We start from the raw sequence: 18,846 nt of genomic DNA, 5'->3' as shown, positions 1-18,846 counted from the left end.
ATCCAAAATAATCGATATTGAATTGAATCGAATCGCAAGCTTGTGAATGAGAATCGAATCGAATCGTGAAATTTGTGTCAAAACCCAGCCCTATCCTTTATAAATAAAAATATGTTGCACACAACCTCAGTTGACATTTCTATTTTTAATCATGCTGCACAGCTTCTCCTGCAACATTACTGTCCCTGTCTGACTGCAAGGAAGTGATTTAAATTGGAACAAACTAAGACTGTAAGACACATGATCAACTAATGTAGTAATGTTGTCAGTTAGATTGTTTTGGCTGTCAATATTAATGGGTCGGCTAAGAGACAGCTCCACGGATCACCCAACTGAGCACCGGCTCCTGCACTAGCACCATTTGGTGTAAAAGGGGCAAATGTGGGCAGAACATAACTCTTGGATCACTACAACAACAAACAAAGGATGGACACTTTTAACAGACCAAGCAGAGATCCGTGTACAGAAAGACTCAAATCTGCTGCTGATCTATTGTGCCAGTCAGACACAGGGCTGTTGGTGATAAGACTTAAAGAGTTAGTTCACCCAAAGATAAACCCTTAAACCCATACTTTCTTCTGAAGAACATAAAAGGAGATGTTTCCAACAATGTCCAGACTGCTCTTCTCCATGCAACTAAAGTGAATGGAGACTGATAGCACCTTAAAAGAGGTCCATAGGATTTGTGCACTATATTCCAAGTCTTCTGAAGACATATTGATAGCTATGCGTTAGGAACAGATTGGAATTCATTAAAGGCCTGTTCACACAGATTTGATACACTCAGTGACAGTAAATGGAACTCACTGAAAAACAGAAGTATAGCGGTACACAAGGGCAGCACTGTGCAACTTTCCATTTCTGACATCCACTTGTCACCGTGAAGAAAGGAAGTCAAAAGGTTTTTTCATGTTTTTCATTTTTGTATATGTGATGGTGTTCACTAACACCAAAAAAAACGAGACCAGAGACAGGAAAGCCGGTTCTGGATTCTTCCTCTGCTAGTCACAGTCGCTTAGCAAAATTGTCTGTTTAGTTTTATGTAATAGCAAATACTTTTTGTGATCAAAAGTGCAAATTATTGGTCAGCAAGTTTTCTAAATGTAAAAATGTTTACTGATCATTTATCTTGGTGTGAACAGGTCTTTACTCACTCAAAATCTTGCAGCTGTCAAGACATGACAAAACACTCCGCAATTCATAACCGATTGTGATACACATGTGCAGTGCTTTTGTGGAGCTTGACAACACTTGTTCCCTGCATAATTTTCTTTTTAAAGAGCAGAAAGTGAACATCGTTCAGAACTTCTCCTTTCTTGACAAAAGAAAGTCATGAGAGTGACTAGTAAAAAAGAACCATCGTGAACTATCCCTCTAAAATGTGAGATGGGATGGTCTCTCTAACCAGACTCAGTTGCTCTGAGGGAACGGGGGAGTGGCAGCAGTGGCACTAGTGATGGTAAAGCCTGTAGGTGGTGCTGTCGAGCTATGGCTGGGCTGCAGGTCTTTGGGGATCCCACTGTGAGAAGCCAGTTGGTGGCCGAAGGCTGCACTAAACTGTGGGAGCTGTAGTTTAGGTTGGGTGGGGGTGAGAAGGTCCCGTGAAGAGGGCGAGGATGAGGGTGAGGTGAGGCCCGTCAGGCCTGGTTGGGGTAGAGCGGAGAGAGCAGCGGTGGGCTGCAGGATTGTGGAGTGGGACATGGACGGTGGGGTGGACAGAGCGGTGGAGAGCAGGTGAGTTTCAGCAGAGAGGAGGTTACCGAACTGTGCCGGGTCTGTGAGCGAGAGAGGGAGGTTATTCCAGGAGGTGCGTGGAGGGCCTGGTGCTCCACTCAAAGACACCTCCAGCAAGAGAGGCGGGTCGGTTTGATAAGAGGCACCATGTGTGGGTGAGATGTGATCCTTGTAGGGCGATGGCACATGCTCGCTGCTGTAATGACTGCCAGGTGGAGCTGAGTCTGGTTTGGGAGCTCGGGAAAACGTTCGTTCTGTTAACCCACCATTGGGACTTGTAGTGGGTGCGGTGGCGCTGCTCTGGATTGGCTGGGGAGAAGGGGACGTTGGGAAATGATGGTCTGTCGGGGCATGGAGGAGGTTGCCCTCCAGCTCTAGACTGGGAAAAGTCTCCGAAGTCATTCGGCCGTTCAGAAGGTCTCCGATGCCAGTCACTGTGACCCCTGATCCCGAGAACACGGCCATGGTTCGGTGGTCAACCCCATCCGCTGTGGTCAGTTCACCCATTGAGGACAAACACACCAGGGAGTCAGGATACGACCCCATGGCCTGCAGGGCTCTGACCAGCTCCTCAGCCTCCTCTGTGGTGGGCAACAACTCTCCATTCTTACCTGTATCCACAAAGACAACTCAGACAAAGTGCAAACCAACCAACAAGTAGATTTTTACATTTAATGAAGAAAACTTGAGTGGTGATTGACAAATGCTAGTCTGTATGATTACCTGCTGGCCCAAGTCAAAAGAGGCTACCCTAGAGTCTTTATGATATTTTGTTGTCATATAATCTGATGTGAACGCACCCTCAAAAAGGTCGAAATCCTGAAGATCATCAGGTAGTCTGGGCAGTACATCAGAGAAATCCTCCTGATTCAGCTCAAGATCATTGGGAATGTCAGGCATTTCATTCGTGATATCGTCAGGAAGCTCATCTGCATTGAGTTCAGGGGTTGATGGGCTCCTGCTAGAGTAACAGGCAGAGTGAATGCAAGCTTGATGTAAGTTGAATAAAGTCGGAAACATACCCTATGAAGTACATGAATATGAATGGACAGATACTCTTTCGTTGTTGCTGTGGTGATAACAAACTGTGGTGCTGTGGTATTCAAGAAGTTGAGTTCCTTTCATGTCTGTCATTAAACCGGAAGACTTATATTTCAGGTAGCTAGCTTTCAACATACTGACAGATTGTCTTACATTAACTAACTTCCTCATCAAGATACTGTTGCTCTTTCATGACAGTAGGACATCCTACTCAATTGGCTGTTACAGTATCCTTGCGACAACACTGGCAATACAGCATGTATTTGTCAGTTTTGTTAATATTTGAAACTGGACTTGGTCTCAAGAAAATATTACATGGTCTTGGCCTTGTCATGAACTCAGCACCTAGACTAGAGACTGAACTCTCAGACTCTACTACAACACTGTGGAAACTAGTGCATATGATCCACTCGGTGCTGTCGTGACAGAATTTTGAACATTTACCATGTAAATCAGGGGTGCCCTGTCCTGTTCCTGGAGATCTACCTACCTGCAGAGTTCAGTTCCTACCCTGTTCCAGCACACCTGTCCGTAATTATCAAGTGCTCCTGAAAATCTTAATTAGCTGGTTCAGTTGTCTTTGATCAGAATCAGCACTGAACTATGTAAAAAGGTATAGGAACAGCAACAGGACTGGGTACCTCTGATTAACATGGTCTGAATCATTCAGAACCTCTTCTGGTCTCAATGTTGACTTGAACTCAACCTACTTGGGTCTTGACCTGGACTTGAATGAGCTGGTCTTGACTACAACACTGGTATTTGTGATGTATAATGACATTTCGAAATTTAACAACAAAACATTTGTGAAGCAAGACTGTGATGCATTTGAAAGCAGGATAGGCACCTGACATGGGCGTGGTGAGGGGGCAGTGACAGGGAGGGCATTAGCAAATTGCCCTGTGGCACAGCAGGAGGAATGGGCTTCTGCGGTCTGCGCGGACCTCGTCTTCTCTTCTTTTTATGTTTCTTCGTCAGTGCAGGTGGCTTGGTCTTCTTACGTGGGCGCCGCTGCTGCTGCTGACTGCGTCTGTTGCCATCCCCACGCAGGAAATTATCCTGCCACACACACACACATATTTACGTACAACTTACAACCAACTCTGTACTGTGTAAACACATCCCATTTAAGATGATCAAGATAAGCTGTGTGGTTTCTCACCATTTTCTTGGCATGTTCGTCACAAAGAGGTGTCTGGTGAGTGATGTCAAACACAGGAACAGAGCACTGCTGTCCATCAGCGAACCGTGCCGTGCAACTGGAGAACAGATGCTGAGAGCGATTCAACAGGATATCTGCATCAACATGCTGTCAAGAACATAACACACTGACATTTGACAAATGCACGTAGGCGTTACTTGGCGACTGTTCATCCTTTCATCACTAGGCCACCACTAATGTCTGTTCATTTTACTTGTAGCATGCATGTGTTAAAGGATACGTTGAAAACAGTGACGTGAAAATGGCAAAGCTATGTTGCTGCAGCTTTGACCCTTTGTGGGTCCTGTACACATTGTCCTTTCATAGTTGTGTGGTACTGCAGACCTTGAACTGAAAATAAAATTGTTTATACAAACATATAATAAATACACACACACCCCTGAAATGCGCACACTCCCTGTAAACATGTCAAACACAGTCCATGTTCAACACACCAGGTTGAGGTCTGTGGGCTCTTGCTGAGTTTCTGAATGAGCTGTGCAGTGCAGTCGGGGTCTTTGCTTGCAGCATGGAGCAGAGCTTTCCGGAAGGCATATCGGTATCTGCTGTGACGGGTGGCTGCCCTGTCCTGTCGGCACAAGTGTTTATACCTCTCTTGCAGGTATGTACATAGCTGCGCCAGACGTGCCCGCCTGGAAAGCGGCTTTTCATTGGAGGAGCTGACATACACAAACAAAATAAATCAGTTTAGGTAATAACAAGCTTGTTTGTCTCTAAGACATTTTGATCTATACTCATGAACTTTATTGCAAATGGCATATATATTTAGCATCTCAGAAGTTGTGAGGAGCAAGTGAGGAGTGATTTTCGTACCTTTGATGGGAGCTTCTTTCCTGAAGTCTCCAGGCTTGAGGCATTAAAGGAACAAGCTCCTCTGTATCTTCATCATCTGTACTGTCCTCAGACCAGTCTAGCCCTATGCAAACATGCATGCATATATGATCAAATATCAAGGTTACATATATCAAGGACATTGTACATTGCTACATCCATTGTAAAATATTACTACAATTTAAAATAACTGTTTTGTATTTTAGTATATTTTAAAATGTATTTAATTTATTTAAAATGTATTTCTGTGATGCAAAGCTGAATTTTCAGCATCATTACTCCAGTGTCACATGATCCTTCCGAAATCATTCTAATATGCTGATTTGCTGCTCAAGAAACATTTAATATTTTAGTGGATTTCTCATGATTCTTTCAGGATTTTTAGAGGAATAGAAAGTTGAAAAGAACAGCATTTTAGCTAAAAAATACATTTCTTTTGTAACATTACAAATATCTTTATTGTCACTTTTAATAAATTTAATGAGAATTTTTGGAAACTTTGTGAAAATTTTGAAAGGTTTCTGGAAATTTCCCGGAAATCTTCCATCCCTTTCCAACCCTAGTGTTCAGTTAGTTAGTGCATTTTGTATTGTGTAGAAAAGTACTGTTTTAATGCAATAAGGAGGTCGTACCAAGATGTGGGAACAGGTCTCCGTGTTCTCTCTGTCTCTGAGCATAGAGCTGCACAAGGTGCTGTAGTCTGAGCAGGCAGACAGGGGGTGCTGTAAAGGCAGTGGGGCGCATGGCCACGGCGCGGGGCTGTGGGCAGTCCTGGGCAGCAGGCGGGTGAGGGGATGCAGCAGGGACAGGTCTCTGGCTAACAGGCTGGTTCTGAGCCCCAGTTGATGGGAGCAGACCAGACAAAACAGAAGGCCCAGTCTGAGGTGGAGCTGGCTTGCATAGCAGAGACTGCACTGCCCCATGTTGGGCGTAAACGGGCCGATCTGTATGTTGAGGGGTCTGGACAAGCCTCGCCAAGGGTTGAGGCAGAGGCGGAGGCGGGGGTGGAGGTGGTTGTGGTAGGTGTGGGGAGGTTGGAAGTGTGCAGGGTTCAGTGACGGTGCTAAAGTGCTCGATGTCCGGTTGACGGTGCTCTGGGTTCCAGGCGGTCACCCTCAGGCCAATCACTGGCCTGCTGGGCGGCTTCCTCTTGTTGGAGCACTTTTGCGCCACGCTTTCCTCTCCGTCCGTGTCCTCATCGTAGAAGGCAAAGGGGTCGAGGAAGTCGGAGTCCGAGAGAAGCATTGGTGTCAGACGGGAGCAGGGCGGGGATGGAGGGAGGCCGTCCAGCCCGTTAGAGTCTCTAAGAGCCAGAGAGGGAACGGTGATGTTCAGAGCGACAGACTCCACGTGAGCACGGGCACGAACCTCCTCCAGAGCATCCTGCTTCTTCTTACGCTCCTTCTTCGGGATGAAGCCAAGCACCTGTAGGTGGCTGTTACAGTATCTGCCAAAGCAAATGAACAAGGTTTGACTCAACAGCCTACATATTTATTAAGGTTCTGGGTCAGTACCTAATTATTACCCAGTTATTGTAATTACCTTAGTAATTACTTTAATAAGTATATTAGACTTGTCATGAAACTGGAATTTCTAACTTCGATACAAAACCTTGAAACATATTGATATTCTATACCATTTTTGATAACACTGGGAAAAATTGCCAAAATATTATAGTCTATAACTATCTAACTACAGTCTCTAAATTAATTCACTTTTGATCAAGTTTTTTTTCTCTGAAACAGGGCGAGGGAAATTATATAATTATAAAGGTACTGTAAAAGAAATGAATCTTTAACGATAAGTATATTCATTATTTTAAGCTACAGTAATAAATTAATTTCTTCACTTTTATTTTTGCAGAAAACCTGGAGGCCTTCGAGTACTCGATTATAAAAAGTCCTCGATTGCATTTTGCCCGTGTTGATTAACCAAAATACATATCGGAAGTGATGCATTCCACAAATGAGAATCCATGAAAAGCATTATTAGACTGTTTTCTAAGGCTGCATGAAATGGTAAAACCATTTAAAAAATCATAATATAGCATAATGCTATTATGAATTCACAAAGGCTGCGATTCAGTTAAATAAATATGCGCGCTGCTGGTTGCTCCACACAAAGAGTTAGCATTTACATGATGCGCGGACCCTCTCAAACTCCATCTTTGCATACGAGTTGCTTATAATGTTCATCTGGGAACAATGTGCACCATTCTATCGGATTTATAAGGTAAATCATTTACAAATCTCCACCAACACAGGCGAAAACATCATCTTTTTAAATATGCCAACTGTTTATGGCGACTTCAAAATAAAAGTTTAAACCCTCGCTCTGAGTTTGCATGTTTACATGTTCTTGTTCAAGAAATGACAGTGGCTGTAGCATTCATAAAGTGGCCAAATATTAAAGAATAAGTGGACCTTTTAATTAAATGTTGTTTAGTCAATATTACACAAAGGATTAGATCGCACTGTAACATGTAAAAACAATCGTCAGGCCGTCGGCGCCCTCTGATATAATACATAATGTACATAAGTTATGATTATATGGTTTTATTACATTATGTATTTTAACTTTTTGTTCAATAAAAGCATATGATTACTTGCTTTTGATATTACACTGAACAAAATTATAAACGCAACACGTTTTTGCCCCAATTTTTCATGAGCTGAACTATCAGCTCATGAAAAATGGGGGCAAAAACAAAAGTGTTGCGTTTATAATTGTGTTTAGTGTATATTTGAACCAATTATTATTGCCTCATTGCTATTATATATGTATTTTTTAAATGATTTTAAAATCTATTGTTCGCTTAGGTCTATTTTTATTACCACTTAAATGATCTGATCACTCGATTAATCATCAGAATAATTGACCGATTACTCGATTAGTGACAGCCCTAACTGCAATCATCTGTCTACAAAAATGGAATTATGCGAATATGAATTATTAAATTATGTGAAAATAAGCATAACTGCTGCACTTTGGGTTCCCAAATGCAAACATGTTAAACTCAGAGACCATGTGCAGAGATAAGGGATGCTCATATTGACCGTTTAACCGTTAACCGAAAGTAAAAATTTTGACCGATTAATAATCAGTTTAAAAGGTATTTTTTAAATATTTATTTAAAATAACGAGCAGCGGTTGTCAGTCTGGAAAATGAACTGAAATGAGTATCCATAGCAGAGATGGAGTTCACTTCACTTACTGTGAATCGAGCCACTCTAAGATGCTGAAACAACAGATCATGAGCTGCTCGTGTGTAATTGAACACAGTGTCACAATAATGTTTAATATGAATATGAAAAAGCACAGGTTGTTAATTCCCAACCCTAAACACTCAACAAACACTGACCCACTGTAAGCCTCTAATCTGCTGGATTCCCTCTCATCTTACCTTCGTTCTTCTGCTTTGGGGATTGGGTTGGTGCATCGCTGACTGTTGTACTTGGCCACATATTCGCACTGTTTAAACGGAGCAGTTTTGTCCTCCAGAACATGACGAATGCAGAAGGCATATCCGTTCAATCTGCGCTGCTTGCAGAGTTTGGGGCTGTAGGAGCACAGCGGCTTATTATCCACCTCTGAGAAATGGATGTGTTTACCTTCGTACATCACGTGACTCTGGTCCCTGAGAACATCAGCTGATCCGAGACAGAAAAGAGTCTGAATTACACCACCAAATAACAACCATTAAACTCACAATACATACTTAATTTATAAATGCTAAACGTATATTACACAAAGCCTATAAATAGGCCTGTCGCAATAATCAATATATCGACTTATCGCGCAATATATGTACATGACCTCAATAATTTTTGGTGACGCAATATATCGCCCATTATATTTACTTAAAAATTAATGTCACCATGTTTTGTACGTTCCACTTGCACCTGTGTCTTTTGCAGCTTCTCATACATAATGTGGTATAGTTGGTGCTTGTTCAAATTTTTTTGCTTCTACAAAAAAAGTTTCATCTGCTATTTACTATTTATTCAAGTTTTTTAAGGTATCTAATATTTTGATACTTAATTTCCATGATCTAAATATTCTTAAAAATTAAAAGTTTGTTGTCATTTGGAAGTGTGTAGGCCTTCTTGCATTATTATGCTGTTACTTTATGATTATATATTCAGTGGCATAAAATGGTATTTAAAATTACAATAATATTGCTTATCGCAATTATTTCTGGGGCAATATATCGCACAACAAAAAGTTGTTATCGTGACAGGCCTACCTATAAATATTATGTAACATCTGTTATATTGTGTTATATGCTTTAATCATGACCAAGCAATAAATCACTGATAATATAATGGTCAGCTCTTGTGTCTCGGTTTAATATTTGAACTAAATGCAACCCAGAGTCACGGCTAGTTGATGCAGTCATAGGTTAACTACAAACATCTCAACACAAAGATAGAGACCAGTGCAACCAAAGCAAACAAGCATGTGACAGCCATAAAAGTGATGAATATTACATCCTCAGCTTGGTTTTGACATAACTGTATTGTGATTGACAGGATGGTTCAGGCTGCATGTGGCAGAGACTGTTAGAAATTATCTACTTTACAGTTGATCAATTTATATTTATGCACTGCATTGTACAATCATCATATATGTTTATACATGACACTGAATTATTGGCAAATATACGTATTAGGTCACATATATGATACGTCGAGGTAACTATCAAAAAAAACCACGGAAATACTAAGGTACATCCCCAAAAATTAACGAACTTTTTGATATTATTGTGACCCTGAATTGAATTAAAACACTTCTGCAGATATCATAACTATACCCATGTCATCTTTTCTTTAAGCACATACTTAACAAATTTTCAATTTTGTTAAATAAACATCGCTGTCATCAAATCGATATGCTAAATAACTCATAAAACATTATATTCGGGCAGTATTTGGGCACTTGTGCCCCAGTTAAAGCAAATCTATATTATCATCGGTTTAAAATGTAGTCTGAGCTTCTGGCTGTCAAAATCACACATTATTTTGATATTTCACTCGTTAGCTACAATGCTAAAAACAAACCCAGGAAAAAGAAACATTGACGTGATACTGCACTATTTTCAGATTTGAAATGCTAAAAATAGAAATATAAACCCATGCACGCGCGAATTACATTATTAGATTTTATTAAATGCGTTAAGTTTGTGCATATTAATCGCTGTAAATGTGGCTATAAACAACGGCGGATGCGGCCCGTTAAATCAGGCCGCAAGAGCGGGGCGCTGCAGCCGATTAAGCATTAATAGTAGTTTAATTTTTAAACGCCTTTGTAAATTAATCTTTTAAAAATGTTAAAAATTATTGCAGCTTCAATCTATTCGGGATTAGTGACCGCAACATGATACTGGTTGCTGAATATCCATTCCATATCAATGTAAACATTGGCCTACACTAGCTGCCAAGCCTCGGTGTTCGAGTAGCGCGGTGAGGGGTCAGAGCGCTCATGAGTCGGGCAGAGCTGCAATCGAGTCCGCTTACCTGCAGTGGGTTCAGCCTCTACGGGGTCTCACTCCGGACAGACTGTATAAACGCCACAGATCATCAACTGCACCGAATATTCATCGGAATTCCTTATGCTACGAAATACTATTCCCTGTTGAGGTGGTGAACCGTTAAAGCGATCACTAATGTACTTTCAATATTATGTTATCTTCTGCTCTCATTGAACAGATCTGCGGGGGTTTACAGTTCAGTGCTCGGCGGACTCACAGCACCACTACCGGCGCTGCGGGGACATGACAACCGCTCCTCTACCATGATGAGCTACAACACACCATACAGCAATCCTACCTCGCTGATGATGAGCTACAACAGACCATACAGCAATCCTGCCACGCTGATGATGAGCTACAACAGACCATACAGCAATCCTGCCACGCTGATGATGAGCTACAACAGACCATACAGCAATCCTGCCACGCTGATGATGAGCTACAACAGACCATACAGCAATCCTGCCACGCTGATGATGAGCTACAACAGACCATACAGCAATCCTGCCACGCTGATGATGAGCTACAACAGACCATACAGCAATCCTGCCACGCTGATGATGAGCTACAACAGACCATACAGCAATCCTGCCACGCTGATGATGAGCTACAACAGACCATACAGCAATCCTGCCACGCTGATGATGAGCTACAACAGACCATACAGCAATCCTGCCACGCTGATGATGAGCTACAACAGACCATACAGCAATCCTGCCACGCTGATGATGAGCTACAACAGACCATACAGCAATCCTGCCACGCTGATGATGAGCTACAACAGACCATACAGCAATCCTGCCACGCTGATGATGAGCTACAACAGACCATACAGCAATCCTGCCACGCTGATGATGAGCTACAACAGACCATACAGCAATCCTGCCACGCTGATGATGAGCTACAACAGACCATACAGCAATCCTGCCACGCTGATGATGAGCTACAACAGACCATACAGCAATCCTGCCACGCTGATGATGAGCTACAACAGACCATACAGCAATCCTGCCACGCTGATGATGAGCTACAACAGACCATACAGCAATCCTGCCACGCTGATGATGAGCTACAACAGACCATACAGCAATCCTGCCACGCTGATGATGAGCTACAACAGACCATACAGCAATCCTGCCACGCTGATGATGAGCTACAACAGACCATACAGCAATCCTGCCACGCTGATGATGAGCTACAACAGACCATACAGCAATCCTGCCACGCTGATGATGAGCTACAACAGACCATACAGCAATCCTGCCACGCTGATGATGAGCTACAACAGACCATACAGCAATCCTGCCACGCTGATGATGAGCTACAACAGACCATACAGCAATCCTGCCACGCTGATGATGAGCTACAACAGACCATACAGCAATCCTGCCACGCTGATGATGAGCTACAACAGACCATACAGCAATCCTGCCACGCTGATGATGAGCTACAACAGACCATACAGCAATCCTGCCACGCTGATGATGAGCTACAACAGACCATACAGCAATCCTGCCACGCTGATGATGAGCTACAACAGACCATACAGCAATCCTGCCACGCTGATGATGAGCTACAACAGACCATACAGCAATCCTGCCACGCTGATGATGAGCTACAACAGACCATACAGCAATCCTGCCACGCTGATGATGAGCTACAACAGACCATACAGCAATCCTGCCACGCTGATGATGAGCTACAACAGACCATACAGCAATCCTGCCACGCTGATGATGAGCTACAACAGACCATACAGCAATCCTGCCACGCTGATGATGAGCTACAACAGACCATACAGCAATCCTGCCACGCTGATGATGAGCTACAACAGACCATACAGCAATCCTGCCACGCTGATGATGAGCTACAACAGACCATACAGCAATCCTGCCACGCTGATGATGAGCTACAACAGACCATACAGCAATCCTGCCACGCTGATGATGAGCTACAACAGACCATACAGCAATCCTGCCACGCTGATGATGAGCTACAACAGACCATACAGCAATCCTGCCACGCTGATGATGAGCTACAACAGACCATACAGCAATCCTGCCACGCTGATGATGAGCTACAACAGACCATACAGCAATCCTGCCACGCTGATGATGAGCTACAACAGACCATACAGCAATCCTGCCACGCTGATGATGAGCTACAACAGACCATACAGCAATCCTGCCACGCTGATGATGAGCTACAACAGACCATACAGCAATCCTGCCACGCTGATGATGAGCTACAACAGACCATACAGCAATCCTGCCACGCTGATGATGAGCTACAACAGACCATACAGCAATCCTGCCACGCTGATGATGAGCTACAACAGACCATACAGCAATCCTGCCACGCTGATGATGAGCTACAACAGACCATACAGCAATCCTGCCACGCTGATGATGAGCTACAACAGACCATACAGCAATCCTGCCACGCTGATGATGAGCTACAACAGACCATACAGCAATCCTGCCACGCTGATGATGAGCTACAACAGACCATACAGCAATCCTGCCACGCTGATGATGAGCTACAACAGACCATACAGCAATCCTGCCACGCTGATGATGAGCTACAACAGACCATACAGCAATCCTGCCACGCTGATGATGAGCTACAACAGACCATACAGCAATCCTGCCACGCTGATGATGAGGTACAACACACCATACAGCAATCCTACCACGCTGATGATGAGCTACAAAAGACCACATAGAAAGAGTCTTCAACACAGTTCATCAACTGCATGTAAATGTATGTTACTGGTGTCTTTTTTCCCAGCCGTCTAGCAGTGTTATTATCAATAACTAAAACTAAAATCATTAGGTTGCAATTAAAATCATTTTCTGTAATTGAGATAAAGCTGAAATAACATAATAATATAGGTATTTTAGTATATGTTTAATATATTTTTAATATATTAAGTAAAACTTAAACAAAAAAATTTAATAAATACATTTAAGTTAAATTACTAAAATTACCAAAACCAAACAACTTTAATTATAAACAGAAATAAAAACAGAATTAATAATAATGATAATGACAAAATCACACAACAAAATTACAAAAACAGAAATTTTAATTTAAAAGAAAATGGAAAAAATTTAATAAATTAAAAATATAATATAATATAACAATGCTCTAGTGGTTGCCTCTTTTGAGCAAACTGGATGCTTCAGATGCTGTCGTGAGTCTTCATGCAACACCATCAGAGTTAGAAACATAACCTGGTTTATTAGGTGTAATGCATCAATGCTATTTTCGATCCATAATCTATTCACTCAATTATAATACATAAACTGAACAGGTTTTCAATCTCTGTTTCACTTTTCATCCCATAATCTCTGCACTTGTACATTCCAGGGTTTGATTTTTACACAGATTTCGGGTTTTTCTTTTTTGTTACATGGACGTCAAATAATAACTTTACACATTACAACTGACTTGGAATCTTTTCATCAGCCCTTCATCATTTGTTTTTGCTACATTTATTTGTAGATTGTATTGTTTTACCCTCATACCAGACATTCAATCGCCAAATATAAAATGTATCATATAGCAGTCAATATTTATTACGAGAAATGCTTTACAACATTATTCAAAACATTACAACACCCAACTGTAATGTCATTTTCACCACAACAATGTAAGAAAAAAGCTAGATAGATAGATAGATAGGCACTCATTTGCTTGAGTGTATTTTGGATATACTGTGTATCTAATGCTCACCATGAAATGAACCTTAACAAGACAAACTAGTTAATCATTGTCATTTGATATGTGGTTAAAATATCCATAACTTAAAAAAAAAATCCTTTTGTGGACATTTTTAGGGGGAATCAGGGGCCCACCCTGCATTTACACGCTAGAGGGCGACAGAGAGAAATACACACGTGCTCACTGACTGAATGACTGAATCTAGCTACTAGAAGAATTAAGTCTTTTGAACATTTTACATGTAACACTTAAGACAATATTAAAGAATGCCTCGGCACAGTATAAATATATTATGCAATTATAAATGATCTGAAAGCAACAGGATTTCAGTTCACTTTGTAAAGTTTTTTTCTTCCCCTCTCTAGTTGTATCTGTCATTAAAATCCATCATGCTCCACACTCCAGGCTACGTTTCCTAAAAGCATCGTAGATAGTAGACCCATCGCCTCCAATGATCTCTACGATCAGCCTAGCTTACGATGCTTTTGAGAAACACAACCCAGCACCTTAAGTGGGTTTGCCAACTGCCAAAAAAAAAAAAAGTTATGTTAATGTTTTCCATAACACATCTTTTTTTCTTTTTTTTTTAAGAATAATGAAAGCACTTTCCAGCATATGGAGGCACAGTTTGAACAACTAAATCTTCAGAGGATGAGAGACGTGGTTCTAAGCAGCTAGAAGGCTAACTAGATTCATGCTTGTCTGTGCTAAACTCATTGCATGAAACTCGACCCTTGTTAGTGGTTGCCAGGACATTGCTCTGTGGTTGCTAAGGCATACAAATTGCTTTTGTTTGGGAAATGCTAGATCACGAATGCTAGAGTGTGCTGGGTAGTTGCTTACAGTCCTAACACACTTCCTTCTTAAAAGACTCCTGATGGTGTGAATGTTACATTTGTGTAGGAAGTCAAATCTGATGAATATGCTGCTGGAAAATTCTGCCACACCTCTCATTATGAGGAGCTTTTTCCTAATAAACCCATTAGAATCCAAACAATTTTGTGAAGTGTCTTTCACCAGTAAATGATGAAGGTGTCCCTGGGCAGCTGCTCTTTCATCAGCACGGTCTGCATCTGCCCCCAGCAAGAAGAGCACGTTGGGTGGATTATTTCTCATGGCCTCTTTCCCCGGCTTATAGCCCAGATCTGGGGCTGCTGGCTGACTCACCTCCTTGAGCACCACCATAATTAATTGTTCATCATTTAGTTTAAGCGAGTAGGAATTTGTTAAACTTGGAAAAGATTTCATATCTTTACCTTTGTGAAACTAGAACCTAAAGTAGAAATAGGCAAGTTTACATAAGCAGTAAAAGATTTGGACAGGCTTGACTGATTGTATGTTACTCACATCCTTGAAAACTTTTTGAATCAGGAGTGTCAAACTCAATTCCTGGAGGACTGGAGCCCTGCAGAGTTTAGATTCAACTCTAACTAAACACACCTGATCCAACTAATCAAGTCCTTCAGGCTTATTTGAAAACTACATGGTATGTGTGTTGGAGCAGGGTTGGAACAAAACTCTGCAGGGCTCTGGCCTTCCAGGAATTGAGTTTGACACCCCTGATCTAAAAGTTTATGCTAAAAGGAATCCAATCCTGTCCAATCCTGCTCCTAGAGGGCCACTGACCTGCAGAGTTTAGCTCCAACCCAGTTAAACACACCTGAATCAGCTATAATCGGTCTTACAAGGCGAAACTTCCAGGCAGGTGTGTTGAGGCAAGTTGGCGCTAAGCTTTGCAGGGGTGCTTCTCAATTCTTATTTGTGCATCCTGAGTGCAGAGTTGGGGAAAGTAACTGCATGTTCATATTTAGTCTAGCACTACAGTAGCCTATCCATCATGTTTGCTCAATGTACACAACGCCTTTGCATTTACTCCAGATTTCACTGGGGACAGGAGAGCTGTCAGTCAGTAAATGGGAAAACAAAGTAACTGGAGTTACTTATTTGAAAAAGTAACTCTGGTATTTTCTTGTAATGAAAAAGTAACGTTACTTTAAAAGTTAAAAAGTAATCTGTGGGAAAAAGTAATCTGATTACGTAACTCGCCTTACTTGTAATGCGTAACACTGCATGAGAAAACTTTCAACAAATTTTTATTGATGGATGGGTGAACTATTTCTTAAAAAATAAAGGTTCCAAAAGAAGCAATGCAATAGAACAGGGGTGTCAACACACAGTAAGTCTGAAGACCTTGATTAACTGGTTCAGGTGTGTTTAATTAGGTTTGGAGCTGAACTGGTGCCATAACAACATTTGATTTTTACTGTGAATGTTACAGTCCAATCCTTTCACACTGATGGACTGAACCAGTAACTCACCTCACCAGGCAAGAACACTTTATAAGAGATCAAAGTGCTTGTAAAGTATTTCTGCACCTGGTTTTTCTGGGTCAGGAGGTGAAATCATTAAGTATGGAGGTCAGTGTTCCTACTGGGCAGATGTCAATAACATTCCCAGACCGCTCTGACACAAGCATTTTTTGCACATATGTAGCGATCTCCATGGCATTTCCTCTCCCTGTGGTGCTCAGTCCCTCAATGCCCACAAAACTAGATACAACACAGAAAAAACATGTTTTTCTTTAGTCTGATATGCCTTCATATTTTCCAAATGTTGAAGATAAGATTGAAATAGCTCTGTCCTGCTCACGCCGGACACATCGAGTGCTTGAATACAGTGTATCATAGTTTCGATGAGTGGACTGTTGTTTCTGTCCTGCTCTCTTTAACTGCGAAACAATTCCGATCGCTGCCAAACATCACAGATGGGTCCTAAACCACAGGGACGATAAAATGGAACGTCAGGAATGTTTTCAGATAGAAGAGACAAATGTCTTCGTTTAGCTGGTGAGAGTATCCAGGTGTTTTTTATACTTCATGCTTCATACTTCATTATAAAATATCAGAGACTCAAAAGGCTGGATGAGAGACAAAATAGAAGACAAGTAGCTTTTTAGTATTAATAACCCTGTAAATGATAGTTAGAAAAATCTGATTTTTTAAATGGATCTTTTTTTTTTCTTGAGGATATTTCACACTTTTATGGCTCATACAGTATGATATAGGAGAATGTGCAGCTCATACTCAGAGTAACAAAAAAAAACAAACATTTTATTTAGAGGCCTGAGCAAAGAAAATGCAATTTCTGCAATGTACTACTTTTGTAAAAATGCTAAAGGGACGGATCACCCAAAAATAAAAATTCTGTTATCCTTTACTCACTTTAATATCATTCCAAGCGTTTTAGTTTTTTTTTTTTTTTTTAATCCAACTGTCAAACACATATGAAGATCATTTTCAAAATCATTACAAAAAAGTGCAATAACAGTTTTTTTGACTTTTGGAACTTGACAGCCTCTGGGCAGTTTTAAGCTATGCATAAAGCAAATGCATTTATTTAAAAGAAAATGAGAAGATATGTTGAAACCCTTTTTAAGCAAAAACGGATTTTAAATGATTAAGCAGGGGGCATACTTTTCAAAAGGAAGACAAACAGTGAAACTTTGTGGTTGTCAAACGTTAGTTGATCATGTTGATAGTTAATGTAATTATCTACACCTGTGGTTCCTCTGACAGGACTTGAACTTGAACTGACTTCATAAATCCACTAAGACTCATCAGCTGAATAAAAGACATTAAGCAAAGGAAATTTAACTGTAGATGTCATTTTGATTATTAATGCAAAGACAATCAACTATGATATTTTCTAGTATGATCTACAGTAAGTGTCTGAAAAGTGTCTAAACAGTTTAGAGTCACCGTATATAAGGCCTATATAAGTGCCTATATATGTGCATCAGTGCAGATTCTTTATTGCCATATGGTTCCAAGAAGAAGCTTTAACATCTATAGAACCTTTCCGTTGCAGAAAATGTTCTTTATAGTGGAAAAAGGTTCTTTAAATGAATAGGTTCTCTAGATTCACATTTAAGAAAGGTTCACTGAAAGGTTCTTTGGGGAACCCAGAATCGTTCTTCTATAGCATTGCTGTGAAAAATCATTGGATTGTATCATTCATCTACAATGAAACAGGGTCGCCGTGATTTTGCCAATTAAGACAACATCTTTTGTTGATCCTGGATCAACATTACTGTCCAAAAATATAGACTAAACCCAATCCCTACCCCAAAACCCTAAACCTAAGCCTACCCATAATTTATTCCTAAAATCAGTGTGAAATGATAGCTGATTAACAAGGGCGTAGAAGCACCTAACCCTGATCGTAAGCCTAAAACAGATATTTCCTGAAAAGTTATCCCTCAGTTCTGATTGGTTAATTGGAATGTTGTTCCAGGATCAACAAGGATGTTGATCCAGGAACATGTTGTACTTGGTGAAATCACGGTCACCATGAAACAGCTGGGTCATACTCACACTTCCGTCAACATTTAAGTTAAATTCACTAAGCACTCATTTGAAGACATGTTTACAACATTTCTGTCTCTGAATTGGTGGGGCTTTAGGGATGTGAAGAGACTTGCTGAAAGGACCAGCAATTTTACATGCCACACTGATATGCGACACAACGAGGAATGTAAACATGAGTTACTCTCCTGTGAGACTGTAGTACCTGCGGTAAAGATTTTCCATCAACAAACACCTCGACCAGACGATCGTCAGCAGCTGCTCCACATATCTTTTACAACAACAACACTGATAAAGTTCTGTGTGGGTTTGTGACCACCCTTCAACAATGGGTACACAGACACACCCTTCAAAGAGAAGTGCACCTAATTGCATTGAATGTGCATGTGTACTTCAAA

General features: G+C 41.0%; 1 protein-coding gene across 2 annotated transcripts; it reads right to left on the bottom strand.

Annotated features, from left to right (window-relative positions):
• Positions 1-91: 91 nt before the first annotated feature.
• ino80da (INO80 complex subunit Da) lies at positions 92-10,553 on the bottom strand. Of its 2 annotated transcripts, none has more exons than XM_016487488.1 (10): positions 10,345-10,553; positions 8,232-8,478; positions 5,461-6,275; positions 4,811-4,913; positions 4,432-4,656; positions 4,218-4,327; positions 3,938-4,071; positions 3,623-3,834; positions 2,535-2,695; positions 92-2,345 (listed from the first exon to the last, which is right to left on the bottom strand). In XM_016487488.1, exons 2-10 carry the CDS (start codon positions 8,447-8,449, stop codon positions 1,411-1,413), a joined length of 2,913 nt encoding a protein of 970 aa, XP_016342974.1. In that variant the 5' UTR covers positions 8,450-8,478; positions 10,345-10,553; the 3' UTR covers positions 92-1,410. The 2 variants fall into 2 exon arrangements, with proteins under 2 accessions (XP_016342974.1, XP_016342975.1); XM_016487489.1 differs by having other exon boundaries at positions 2,535-2,692.
• Between the last annotated feature and the right edge of the window lie 8,293 nt (positions 10,554-18,846).

Source organism: Sinocyclocheilus anshuiensis, unplaced genomic scaffold (genome assembly GCF_001515605.1).
Source record: "Sinocyclocheilus anshuiensis isolate Anshui unplaced genomic scaffold, SAMN03320099.WGS_v1.1 scaffold1199, whole genome shotgun sequence".
NCBI lineage: Eukaryota > Metazoa > Chordata > Actinopteri > Cypriniformes > Cyprinidae > Sinocyclocheilus > Sinocyclocheilus anshuiensis.
The sequence above is the reverse complement of the archived record's forward strand: the minus strand, read 5'-3'. Positions and strand labels throughout refer to the sequence as shown.